Below are 12,303 nucleotides of genomic sequence, written 5' to 3'. Positions count from 1 at the left end.
CCCTCTATTTTACTGTTTAAACTTGAAACAGAGGGAAGAAACATTCCACAGAGGAACTTCCTCCCTTTTTATTTTGTTTAAACCTATTTTAGTAAATCAGGTCATACTTTGCTCCGGGTTGGCTGTAGCCGAGCAGTACACCCTTCAAGAAATCCCTCCTTCCTCTCCTAGGGCTTCAGAGGTTTAGCTCCTTCAACCTTCGGCTCTAGGGTTTGGCTTCTATGGTTTAGTACTCCAGAGGGCTAAGGAATAAGAGGGTATAGTAACTCCTAAGCTAAGAAACTGGGAGTTTAAATAAACTCTGCTTATTGGAGAGGTGGCACCCTCTCCTTCCTCCTTGCTTCGGAAGCCTACAGCTGCCCTTTCCCTCAGGCCAGCTGGGCTTGTCCTTTCAACCAGGGTGAGAGGTGGAAGACTCCCATTATGCATGGATGAGGGCCCAACAGCTGGCCTTCCCCCACTGGCCAGCTGGGGCCCGTCACTTCAGTCCTTAGGCTTGAGGTGAGGGTTGCCATCCATGGGCCCAATACGGCCCCATTAATGACCTGGCCCAAATACCCTTAAACTGGGCTTCAAAAGTATTGGGCCTAGTTAGTATCGGGCCTGGACATTACATTCTTTCCTCTTAAATAAATTTCGTCCTCGAAATTAATCATGCCTCAATTCTTTGGTATGCAATGTAATTCTCTAGAAAAACCGACTGAAATAAAGAAATGTGAATAGCCAAAATCAAACGAAATCCATGGAAAATCCTAAACCATTGAGCTTAAAAGGTTGCTATATAGAATTTCTTTGGAGGCTTATCTCGTCAGATGCTAAGACTATTTCTCTGGTTCATATAAAGAGTTTGGATTATTTTATTGCTTCTATATCTCTCATTTTGCTTGGTTGTTGTACATAGATTTGTGCTGGTTGTTGTCTCAGTTCGCTGCCATTGCTTGCTCCATTTGATGACATGAATGATGGTCATCAAATTTTGAGCAAACTTTTTTTGCTCTGTTAGCCTTGGTGATTCAATTGGTTGTCCACCTGCTTTTATTTGTTGTTGCATGCACCACGTCTGTGGAATGCCCAACATCTATTTGTGTGGTTTTGTATGCTATATTTTGCCTTTGTGACTGTGACATATAACTTTAGTGTTTTCATGGATCTGTTATAGTAATTTCTCTGCTTTTGTTGTCTCTTACTGTCAACTTTGAATGATTTGATCAAGCCTTTCATGGTGGATGTAATAGTTTGGTGCTTGAGATTATGTTCTCTTTTTTTTTTTGGTGTACCGGCATCTCACTGCAAACCGTGAAAACGCCCAGAATAATCAAAAAGCAAAACATGCTCTAGTGCCACCGGCACTCGCTCGAAACCCCTCCATAGGACGGCTCCAGAGTGGTGTGCTACGAATGAGGCGACCCAGTCTGCTGCATTGTTCGCCTCACGAAAGACATGCGTGGCTCGGAAGGAGTCCACCTCCCCCACCAGATAGCAGATATCATAGACAAGAGGGTGCAGATCTGGCCGCGGCTCTTTAGCAGCGATTGAGTGAGCAGCTCTGGAAGGTCTGCTGCTCCGCAGACAGCCGAGCAGCAACGATCGTTCGATGGGGGAGGAGAAAAAGAGACACTGTGGGATCTTTTCCCCAGGTCGGCTTCTAGTTCTCTTACTCAAGATTTGTTGGTCTTCTCTTTCTTCTCCTTCAACTTGTTGTTGGTCTCCCGGGTGGATAATGGCCGCGATGGTGTGCTTCTTTGTTATCTTGTTCTCTTTGTTTTGTTTTGTTTTTCTCTTTGCTTTTCTTCTTCTTCTTTGTTTCGCAAACTGGAGAGCGGCATTGCTTTTGGTTCCATGCAAAGAGGCTGTGATGATTCTTGGATGAGGGTTTTGCTACATTTGAGAGGAAAGCAACTATTCTCTTGATGTGTGAGGCAATCTTGGATGGTCTGCTGCTGTTGTTCTGCAGGCAACCGTTTGCAGCCGTTTGATTTATTAGTTGCAGATCAATTGGTGAATCTGAGTCTCCTTCTCCATCTTCCCCTTCTTTGCTTTCCAGTTGCTGGGATTATTTTTTCAATATTCTTTTAAGGGTTTCTTGAATTTCTGAGAGATTTTAAAGTAGATTTTGGTGGAGAGCGTAGAAGTGGGGAGATCTTGGTAAAGTCTCTTACCCTCTCTCCTTTTCTTCAGTATATCTTCAAAAAGTTTTGAACTTGGTTAAGATAAGCTTTTGTCTAAGTTGCACATGATAATGTACTTGCTTGAGTTTCTATTGTCCGTTAGCTTTGTAGTTTAGGTAATTATGGATAGCCACTCTTTTGCACTATTCTTTTAACAAAATTTATGTTGATTATACACTCTGCATTCCGCTTTTTCATGGTAAATCTACTTCATCAGCTCCTTCAAAACTGCATCATCCTAGAACTTTACCAAGCTCATAAAATTGTTCAAGTTTATTCTTGTCTCTGTTGTGTCTTAATTATCTATTTATCTTCTGAGCTATGTTGGACGGTCCGGTCCGGTACGTACGGCCGGTACCGGTACCGTACGGCCGGTATGCGGTAGTTTCAAAACACGCGCGCTGTGGTTCTAAAAAAAAAAATCGTTCACACCGGTACGAGGCCGGTACGGCCGGTACGGGCTCCGAACGGCCGGTACGCACCCGTACCGGCCGGTTCGGATAAAAAATCGGAAAATACCGGTTTTTATCCGTTCCGGTACCGGTCTAGGTACGTACCGGGTACGGCGGTACGGTACGGCATTCCATGGTTGGATCCCTATGCTGCAGCAAAAGTCCGAACCTTTTGGGCAATGATGACAGCATCCTTACTCATTCCGGTGATAGCCTTCAAATAAACTATTACAACTCATGGTCATCTCATCTTATAGGGGCTAGATTCGTGATTTTCTGTGGAAATTGTCTTCGATAAATCCTAACCATTGATGTCTCTTTAGCAAGCATATTTGATTGGTGGAACAGCATGCTCAAGTCGAAAAACTGTTCGATTGCAGTATTTCTTGAAGTTTGTAAGTATATTTTGATTTATTTGCCAACAATTTGTCAGAGTATTACTTTTATTGCTTAAGGCTGTGTTCTTGAATCAGATTAACTTTTTGGTCTGTTATTGACGTTGAACAAGCATCAATAGTGCTGGACACCAATTTTTAGACTAGTATACTAGATTAAATTATCCATTTGTTGCTGACCTGTTCTGACCAGATCTTGATTTGAAAGCATTGGTAGGTTGTGAGTTGAGAGGGTACCCTCTGAGTCATATTCGGATTTGCAGTAAACCTTATTTATTTATTGCAGTAGACCTGTTTATCTAATGCCGCAGATTATGTTAACTTTTCATGTAAGACATAAGGTTCAAAATGGTACTTATAATGGTTCCAAGAATTAGGAGCATGGGCGGGCATACAATGTGATGGATAATCGCCTTCTCAAAGAGCTGGTTCTTATATGTTGGTAAACAAGGCTCAGCCTTCCACCTCTCCTTTCTCCTAGCTTTCTACTTGAGAGAGGAGGTGAGCATCTATAGTGATTTCTCAGTTACCTTTCAAGCATTGTTCCTTCTCCTTTTCTTCTTCGCTTTTTGTGTACGGATTTATTTTTGTATGAATATTCATGCAACAAGGGTGACTTCTAAAAATTGTTCTTCTCTTCTTTGCATGCCATCTTCTCTAGCAATAGGCGAGACATATGTGGAAGGTCTGCTACATTGCTGGCACCTGAGCTGCATTCATTGTAAGTTGGAGAGGTCATCACCATCGGAGAAGAGGCGCGGGGATCTTCTCCTCTTTTTTGTGTGCATGTATATTAATGAGATGATGGGCAAGTTGTGAAATTACTCTTCTTCTCTTCTTTGCGTGTCAGCTTCTCTAGCAATAGGCGAGGAACTTCTGGAAGTGGTGAATTTGAGCCTCTTCTTCCTTTTCCTTTTTTGCCTTTCAATTTCTTGTTTTTTGAAGATTATATTTTTGTAAGACTTCTTTAATTACATAACTGTAATTAAATTTCTTTTGATGTGTTTTTTCGGTTGTTCCTGAAGAATTCATAGGATTTGGAGGCTCATGATAGTTTCAAGATAAAGATGGTATCGATAAAGGTACGATTTTGACTTCGAGAACCCAAATTCTCAAAGTTTGTATTTTGCTTGTCAAAATCAGGAGTTGTTTGCTCAATACTCAAATGTGTCACATTTTTACATTTTCTCCTTCCCAAAATCCCGACCATAAATACATGGGCTCTTTTACATGAACTACCAGTTTATGTGTGAATCTTATTGTGCTTTTTTTTTCTGCAATTCTTTTACGTCTCTTGTTATAAAGTTATCTGAAATGCCTGCTTCACCATTGGATAACTTTTTCTCCCATTTGTTGCGATTGGCTAATTAAGTTAATATGTTTTTTCATTTTTATTTCTGCTCTCATTTAATTTGGGAAGCTGTGGTGTTTTTCTAACATTTACATCCTTGTTTTCTATAAATCATGACAGTGGCAGCTCTACTTTTGCTCCCATTTTTATGTGCTGTGTATGTTGCTTAATATTTTATTTGACAAATGTGGTTGGTTCTCTTAGTACACTTTCAAATAGTATCATATGCAGTTCCCATGAGATAATGACATGATCTTCTGAAAATGCATTTGCATAATCTCAGAACCGAACTATTAGACTAATCCCTGTATAGCTCCTATGCCTTTTTATATTAGATCAAGTTCAGAACCAGAAGAATTTCTCTTTGTTTTGTCTGCTGGCCATCAGTTATGGTTATATCCTTGTGACATACTGTGTGGTAATTCCAATCCTTCAATCATTTAATCATTTTTTGTTAACCTTGTTGGTTACATTGATCTGCATGACTTTCCATTGGCTTGGAAAACATTTCTGCATGTTGTTCTGGATACTTTACCATTTCTTTTTCAACCTCTCTTTCTCTTTTTTTCATGATTTCATGCCTGAGCATGTTTGTTAATGTATTACGTGCGGGCGGGGCTTGGTGCAATGGTAAGGTTGCTCCATTTGACCTGTGCATCATGTATTCGAAACACCTCAGATGCTAAGTGGCAGAAACCTTGGGGATGCCTTTTTTTGTTTTCTTGAATGTATTATGTATCATAAAGGTAAGGCTTGTGATATGTCGGGATGATTATATTCTATTAAGTTGTGAATGATTGTTTTATGATTATTATTTTTTAGGGATGTAGTCTTATCTTCTAAAGTCAAATGGACCAACAATTAGCATATCTGGTTGACTCGGTGATTTATTTTCGAACTGAGGTTGGCTCGTTACAAAGCCAAATATTGTGTATTGTAGGTAAATTGTCTGTTTTGGTTTCTTAGGACTCACTTCTCGTAGGCTAAACATGATTCCTTTTTTGGCTTCCAAAAAGGCTCCATTTATTTTTATACAAGAATTGACTTGTGTCTGGCCTGTAGTGGATATAGCTTTGTGTTCTTTATTATTGGAAGCCATTCTTTTCTTTTTCTTTTTCTTTTTTCTAACATTTTTTAATATTTTTTTCTTTTTTTAATAAAAAACGTTGTCTTCTTGCACCTTCCATGCTAGACCTAGATGATTTCTATTTGAACACAGATAATTCCTTGACCTGTACGTGGTTGACGGCCCATACTTCTTTCTGGTTCCCTTTAGATGAGATGAAGTTTCTTGATTCCACCTAGTTTGAGACTAAGTTTGTTTAATTTATTTACATAAATAGTACACTGTATTGCGTTCAGATGATAATGTACTTGCTTGAGTTTCTATTGTCCGCCGGCCTTTGTAGTTTAGGTAATTATGGATAGCCACTCTCTTTGCCAGCTATCACCTTTTTAACCACAACTTTTATGTTGATTATACACTTTGCATTCCGCTTTATTCATGGTAAATCTACTTCATCAGTTTTTGTGGCTCGACCTTCAAACTGCATCATCCTAGAATTTTACCAAACTCATAAAAAACTGTTCAAAGTTATATTCGTGTCATGCTGTGTCTTACTTATCTATTTATCTTCTGAGCTATTGCTGACCCTATGCAGCAGCTAAAGTCCGAACCTTTTGGGTGATGATGACATCTTTACTCCTTTCTTTGATAGCCTTTAAATGAAATATTACAGCTCCTAGTCATTCTTATCTTATAGGGCTTGATTCGTGATTTTCTGTGGAAGCTGTCCTCGATAAATCCTAACCATTGATGTCTCTTTAGCAAGCATATCTGATTGTGGAACAGCGTGCTCAGGTCGAAAAATTTTCTGATCGCATTATCTCTTGAAGTATATAAGTATATTTTGATTTATTTGCCAACAATTTGTCATAGTATTACTTTATTGCTTAGGCTGTGATTTCTTGAATCAAATTAGCTTTTTGTCTATTATTGACGTTCAACAAGCATCAATAGTCTTGGACACCAATTTTTGGACTGGTATACTAGATTAAATTATCCATGTGTTGCTGGACCTGTTCTGGCCAGATCTTGATTTGAAAGCATTGGTAGCTTGCGGATTGGGAGGGAACCCTCTTGGTTCACGTATCCAAAAGCTCCAAAAAAAATTTGGGAACCCGGTACGGGCGATACGGTTAGCCGGTTCGGGCCGGTACGGGTTTTTTAACACCGAACCAGACCGTTCGGCAGCCAGTATTGGTTCGGTACGGGCTGAACCGGCCGGTACAGCATTCCTTGCTTTCTTTGTTTGTAATGGATGCAGTTTTTGCAGGAATATTGATGCAACAAGGGTTGACTTCTTAAATTTGTTCTCTTCTTTGCATGCCACCTTCTCTGGCAATAGCGAGGCATTTTTGGAAGGTCTACCTACACTGCTGACAACCCAATCTGCATTCATTGTTAAGTTGGAGAGGTCATCACCGAGGAGAGGAGGAGCGGGGATCTTCTCCTCTTTTTTTGTGTGTATGTATGTATATTGATGAGATGATGGTGACTTGTAAAATTGCTCTTTTCTTCCTTTGCGTGTCAGCTTCTCTAGCAATTGGCGGGGAACATCTGGAAGTGGGCGAATTTGAGCCTCTTTTTCCTTTTCCCATTTTGCCTTCTAATTTCTTGTTTTTTGAAGATTATATTTTTTTTAAGGCATCTTTAATTACAAAACTGTTAATTAAATTTCTTCTGATGTGTTTTTTCTGCTGTTCCTGAGAATTCATTATGATTTGGAGCTGATGATAGTTTCGAGATAAAGATGGTTCAATAAAGGTACGATTTTGACTTCGAGAACCGATATTCTCAAAGTTCGTGTTTTGCTTGTCAGAAATCAGGAGTTGTTTGCTCAATACTAGAATGTGTCGCATATTTACATTTTCTCTTCACAAAATCCCGACCATAAATAGATGGGCTTTTTTACATGAACTACCAGTTTGTGTGAATCTTATTGTGCTATTTTTTTTCTGCAATTCTTTTATGTCTCTTGTTATTAAGTTAGCTGAAATGCCTGCTTCACCATTGGATAACTTTTCTCCTAATTGTTGCGATTGGCTAATGAATTTAATTTGTTTTTTCATTTTTATTTCTGCTCTCATTTAATTTGGGATGCTCTGGTGTTTTTTCTGACATTTACATCTTTGTTTTCCGATCGCAGTATTCTTGAAGTATGTAAGTATATTTTGATTTATTTGCCAACAATTTGTCATAGTATTACTTTTATGCCTTTTCGAAGGGGATTTTTTCTTTCTGGGTTTGTTTTTTGATCCCAAATGGATGATTTGTTGCCCCTAGCCAAGGTTCGGGAGCTAGATTTTATGTTTTTCTTTCTATTGGATTCGATTTTCTGCCAAAGATTTGGTTTTGGAATCTCTATCTTGATTGCCCATCAAAGATGGAACCCTTTATCTTGATCTCTTTAAATTTTTCATTGTCTTTTTTTTTTAATTATTATTTAGCTGAATTCTTTATTTCTTATTTGCTTTGTTATTTCTCTCTCTCCAGCGCGCGCGCGTCTTATGCCAGGTATTTAGAGTCACTTATCTAACGTTGGAGTTTGGGATTTTATAATATCATGGAAGAGCTGCTTTGATAAATTTTTTTTCCTGATTTTTAGTTTCTATTTATTGAGAGTCGAAATTTGGCACTAGTTAAACATCTGCTTGAGTTGTGAAAAACAAAAAGATCTGAATTTGGGTTTTGAAGATTGAAGAATAGGTGGCAATATTCAGAAGCCAGGATTTTTTTTTTTCTCATTGTTTAGCTTGTCCAAGAATGTTCTGACCTCGTAAAAGTAGATATGATATGTTTTCAGCTTATGTTTTAACTATGACTGCCGTGAGTGTTGGACTAACTTTAATTTACTATCTTAGCTCGTTTACAAAACTTAATTTATTTGGATTGTTTAATGATTACAGCAGTCTTTTGTTAAGTATGTCGAATCTGAAAAGGTCCCCAAGGAATTTAAATCATTCCTTTACTGTTCTCCTTGAGGCTTGGAAGAAAATTTGCTCCATGGCTTTTATTTAGTCTGTATTAAGTTATTTGATTTTTCATTTTTCCCATCAATTTCCTATGCCTATCAGAGCATCATAATTTTTACTGTTGTTAATTCTTTTTTATCATGTAAAGGATTTCAACCAATTTTTACAAGACAATTATAAATGTGATATAAAATTTTGCCCCAAAGTCAAACCTATGGAAAAAACATTAATTTTTCTTGGATTAAAGTTGGAACACTACCTTGCTTTTGACCCAGCCTATTTCAGATATTGTTTTCTTGTTTTGGATGAAGACTTTCTTAAATGCAATTAAAGAAGTTGAATTTTATGTAAACCTAAATTGATTATACTCTCATCTGCTTGTGGTCAAGAAGTTTTCAACCCCATGCATTAGCACAATGGTCATTGAAATATATTTATAATTTTCTTGATGAATAGAGTATTTTAAAAATCTAGCAAAGTTTGCAAGTACTTTACAAATCACTCTGACAAGATTTTGCTGTACTCTTCCCTTTTACATACTCAAATTTCAGGAGATTCGTTATTTTTCCTACTTTTACTCGCAACTTTTATCTCATGTTATTACATTTCCTCTATCATCGTTATCCCATATTTTGACATTGTTACCGTGACAATCTAAACTAGAATATGATTCTCAGTGTTTTGACTTTTACGCTATCAAGGTTAAGGACTAAAACTGTCGTTCTTTTTCCTAATGCAGGTATCTGCCCTTGCTTATACTTTTGTAGAATGGGAGGCACCATCAACTGACTGCTTTTGCCTCCATAATATTGTGTAATAATTGTAAAGTAACTGGTTGACATGAAATGGCGACCAGTGTTGGTCAGACTTATTATGGATGGTCACAGGAGGAGTTATCTGATCGAGATGATTCTCAAGTAATTTTTTTCTAATCTCTTTGGGTTGTTCACCATCATAATTATTTGTCTAAAAAAATCTTTAATGCTCCTTTAGAGTGCTAAACTAACAGCAATTCATTCTTACATGTATCAAACCATCTATTTTTTGCTCTTTAAACCCTTTTTTAATGACATTATTCAGGTTACATAAATGCTAACTACAATGATACGATATTTATCTATTGCTAGTTTCATTTTGCATTTCAGATTTTTTAATATATGATCTTACATGTAATATATTGTATCAAATTCTACACTATATTTGCAAACAGAATGGTACGAGTTCTTTTATTCTCTGCTGTGGTCTTATTGGTTCTATTTTGCTTGTTTTCCTCTCCTTGCAGTTTCATTGCTGTTTTTGAAGTATATACAGTTGGGATGATATAAACTCCTTACATCTGCTTATTAAGTTAGATTGCTATGCAAAAGGTCTATAATGAATATAATTTTCCTATTCTGTTGTTATTGGGTGGCTAAATGGGTGCTTGAGCTTTATTAAGTACCTGAGTTTCATTTCTCTGTATTTCCTGATGTGACCTACTTTGTTATTCTTCTCCTATATTGAATTCTGAACTCATGATACATTACCTTTCAGCTGTGTTGGTATATTAATTTTCCCCTTTTTGTTTCTTACATTTTCTGTTGATTTATATGGATATTATATTAAGTTTGATACAAAGTTAGCAGAGAATATAGCATGTGATAAAAGAAGCCAATGAAAGATAATTGGGGTGCTGTAATTATTTAAATATATTGTTTTCTTTCATTTATGTAGAGTATTAATATTGTTAATGTGGTTTGCAGGAAGCTTCGGTCTCGCAAATGCTTGATCATGGTTCTATATCCTTTGGAAGATTTGCAGCTGAGTCATTGTCATGGGAGAAAAGGTCAGTGTTTACTCACGACAGACGCCAGGAGGAACTGGACAAGTTTAGTGGCTTAGTTGCCAAAAAGAAAGCATACTTTGAAGAATACTACAGAAGGCTTCGAGCTTTAAAGGCCTTGGAACAGAACCAGCAAACTGAGCTCACATTGGATTATGGTGGTGATGGTAGTAATTCTAGCCAAACTGGAGAAGATGATGAAACAGCTCTGCAGCATGGAAGTCTTAGAGATGGGGCAGCAGAAACTATTGATGCCCCTTCTACAGAAACTGAAAATGAACTAAACTTCAAGCAGGATACGAAGTGCAGTCAAGCTCTTCAAACTAGACCGCTGTATCCAGGATCCACAACATCAAATATAGACTCGCTGAGAAGAAGCATGGAAAAAATTGAGCCAGAGAAAAACTTTAACCATGCTGTGATGCAAGACCTGGACAGAGAATCCTTGTCGTCATTAAGTAGAAGCATAGAAGAGATTGAACAGAATGATATCAGTAGTGTTGATGACAGAGAGATTCTGAGGGAACAGGAGAGTCCAGGGTCTAATGTTGAATCTGGGCCTCCTACCAACAGGTCTGTGTCAGACGTGACAAATTCTAGAACCGGAGTCTCACAGCATGCACCTGGTCACAACTTGATACCATACAAAACCAAACTGGCTGTTGAGAAACCTCCAGACTGTAAATCAGTTCCTGAAGTGAAGAAGGTATGGCAAACTTGGAATGTTTTCTTGCATGTGTATAAAAACTACTTGTTACTTTGAATAAGCTAGTTTGTTTTTCTTCAGTGACCAAATGAAATCAAGACTGGGAAAGGAACTGGAAATGTTTGTTTCGCTATGCTGCAGCAAATCCAACTTCCCAGTCAGATATGATGTCCAAATTTGTTTTAAAAATACGGCGTGCTAGGGACATACTTGGGCAATAGCTCATTTAGGAGGAAAATCTTGACCACCATGGGTCACCCAGTCCACAAAATTGATTCAGATAGGATTTTGGGTGCAGTAGTTCGTGCACATTTTCTAAATGCAATATCTCCTTTCCACCATTCAGCTCAGAGCTAAAGCAGAGCCGGCTTGTTACTGACCGTCTCCACAGAATCCCAGCATGATTTATTGATCAGAAATTGTTTCTTCCTTTCATCCCTTTAACCTTCCAATCAGATATAACTTATTTTTATATTAGTTATCTAACCAAGGGTATATATCATGGCCATCACCCACAATTCAGAGAAGCATAAAAAAAGAGAAGTTGATGTACTCCATACGGTGGATTTTGATATGCCAAATATTACCTATTCTTCAGTTTATTCTTAATAGTAAATACAGACTTACTGTATATGCTAAGTATTGTTTGTTCCTACTAGCGTACTGAATATATTCAGTCAAGAGAATAGTGTAAGCCTAATTCTGTTATACCATGAGATCCTTAACATTCTAGGAAAATGCTTCCCTTAAAACAATATCGTTTTGGTTGTGACAGGCGAGAAACACCACGATGGCAATGACTTGTCTGAAGATGCAAAGCCTCAGGTGTTCCCATTAAAAGTAATCAATCATCAGATAGCTGCAATCATGCATAATGCAGTGTGTCAGCAGCTGCCTGCTGTGTGCGGTTAACTAGTTATAATACCTGTTTTCTCTCCTAGTTAAAATGGCTGCTGCTGTCAAGTGGTACATATCTGTAGTCTGTGTAACTTGCTGTATCATATATGCCATAAAAGGCTGTAATTTAGATCTTGTATTGCTTTGGAGCGTTGATCCCGTCGGGTTACTCTCGCACGCGTTGCGACGATTGCAGTGGAAACACACGTGCGGGGTTGTTCATCACATGAACATTCCAGGAAGGGTAGAATTCAAAAAAATTCTGAGTTCACAAACTCAGAAAATTATGAATTAAAAAAAAGAGATTAAAATTAAAACTTGATTAATTTAATTCTATAATAAAGAATTGTAAAGATTCTATTTTACCTTTGAGCGGGTAGATCTTTACCGCTATCTGATGATCGAAGGATTAAACCGTACAAGTGTCCAACCTTTATAGGTATCCACACGAGGTACAGATCGTTTCAAGCATCTTGA

The 12,303-nt window shown here is 37.7% G+C and overlaps 1 protein-coding gene across 6 annotated transcripts; it reads left to right on the top strand.

Moving 5' to 3' along the window:
* Window positions 1-3,087: 3,087 nt before the first annotated feature.
* On the top strand, window positions 3,088-11,982 carry LOC120103776. Of its 6 annotated transcripts, XM_039120814.1 has the most exons (7): window positions 3,088-3,516; window positions 3,677-3,736; window positions 3,866-3,900; window positions 4,041-4,097; window positions 9,141-9,318; window positions 10,144-10,929; window positions 11,705-11,982. In XM_039120814.1, the coding sequence occupies exons 5-7, from the start codon at window positions 9,247-9,249 to the stop codon at window positions 11,765-11,767; spliced, it is 921 nt and encodes a 306-aa protein (XP_038976742.1). In that variant the 5' UTR covers window positions 3,088-3,516; window positions 3,677-3,736; window positions 3,866-3,900; window positions 4,041-4,097; window positions 9,141-9,246; the 3' UTR covers window positions 11,768-11,982. The 6 variants fall into 6 exon arrangements, with proteins under 6 accessions (XP_038976742.1, XP_038976741.1, XP_038976744.1 ...); XM_039120813.1 differs by having other exon boundaries at window positions 3,088-3,736; XM_039120816.1 differs by lacking the exon at window positions 9,141-9,318 and having other exon boundaries at window positions 3,088-3,736.
* Window positions 11,983-12,303: the final 321 nt, after the last annotated feature.

Source organism: Phoenix dactylifera, unplaced genomic scaffold (genome assembly GCF_009389715.1).
Source record: "Phoenix dactylifera cultivar Barhee BC4 unplaced genomic scaffold, palm_55x_up_171113_PBpolish2nd_filt_p 000886F, whole genome shotgun sequence".
NCBI lineage: Eukaryota > Viridiplantae > Streptophyta > Magnoliopsida > Arecales > Arecaceae > Phoenix > Phoenix dactylifera.
Note: the sequence above shows the minus strand (reverse complement) of the source record. Positions and strands in the feature narration are given on the sequence as shown.

Bases quoted from the DNA above. Each gene is read 5' to 3' on its own strand.
- LOC120103776 (XM_039120814.1), top strand. From the start codon at position 9,247: ATGGCGACCAGTGTTGGTCAGACTTATTATGGATGGTCACAGGAGGAG. The intron at 9,319-10,143 runs GTAATTTTTTTC...TGTGGTTTGCAG, and splicing joins CTGATCGAGATGATTCTCAA to GAAGCTTCGGTCTCGCAAAT. The intron at 10,930-11,704 runs GTATGGCAAACT...TGGTTGTGACAG, and splicing joins CAGTTCCTGAAGTGAAGAAG to GCGAGAAACACCACGATGGC.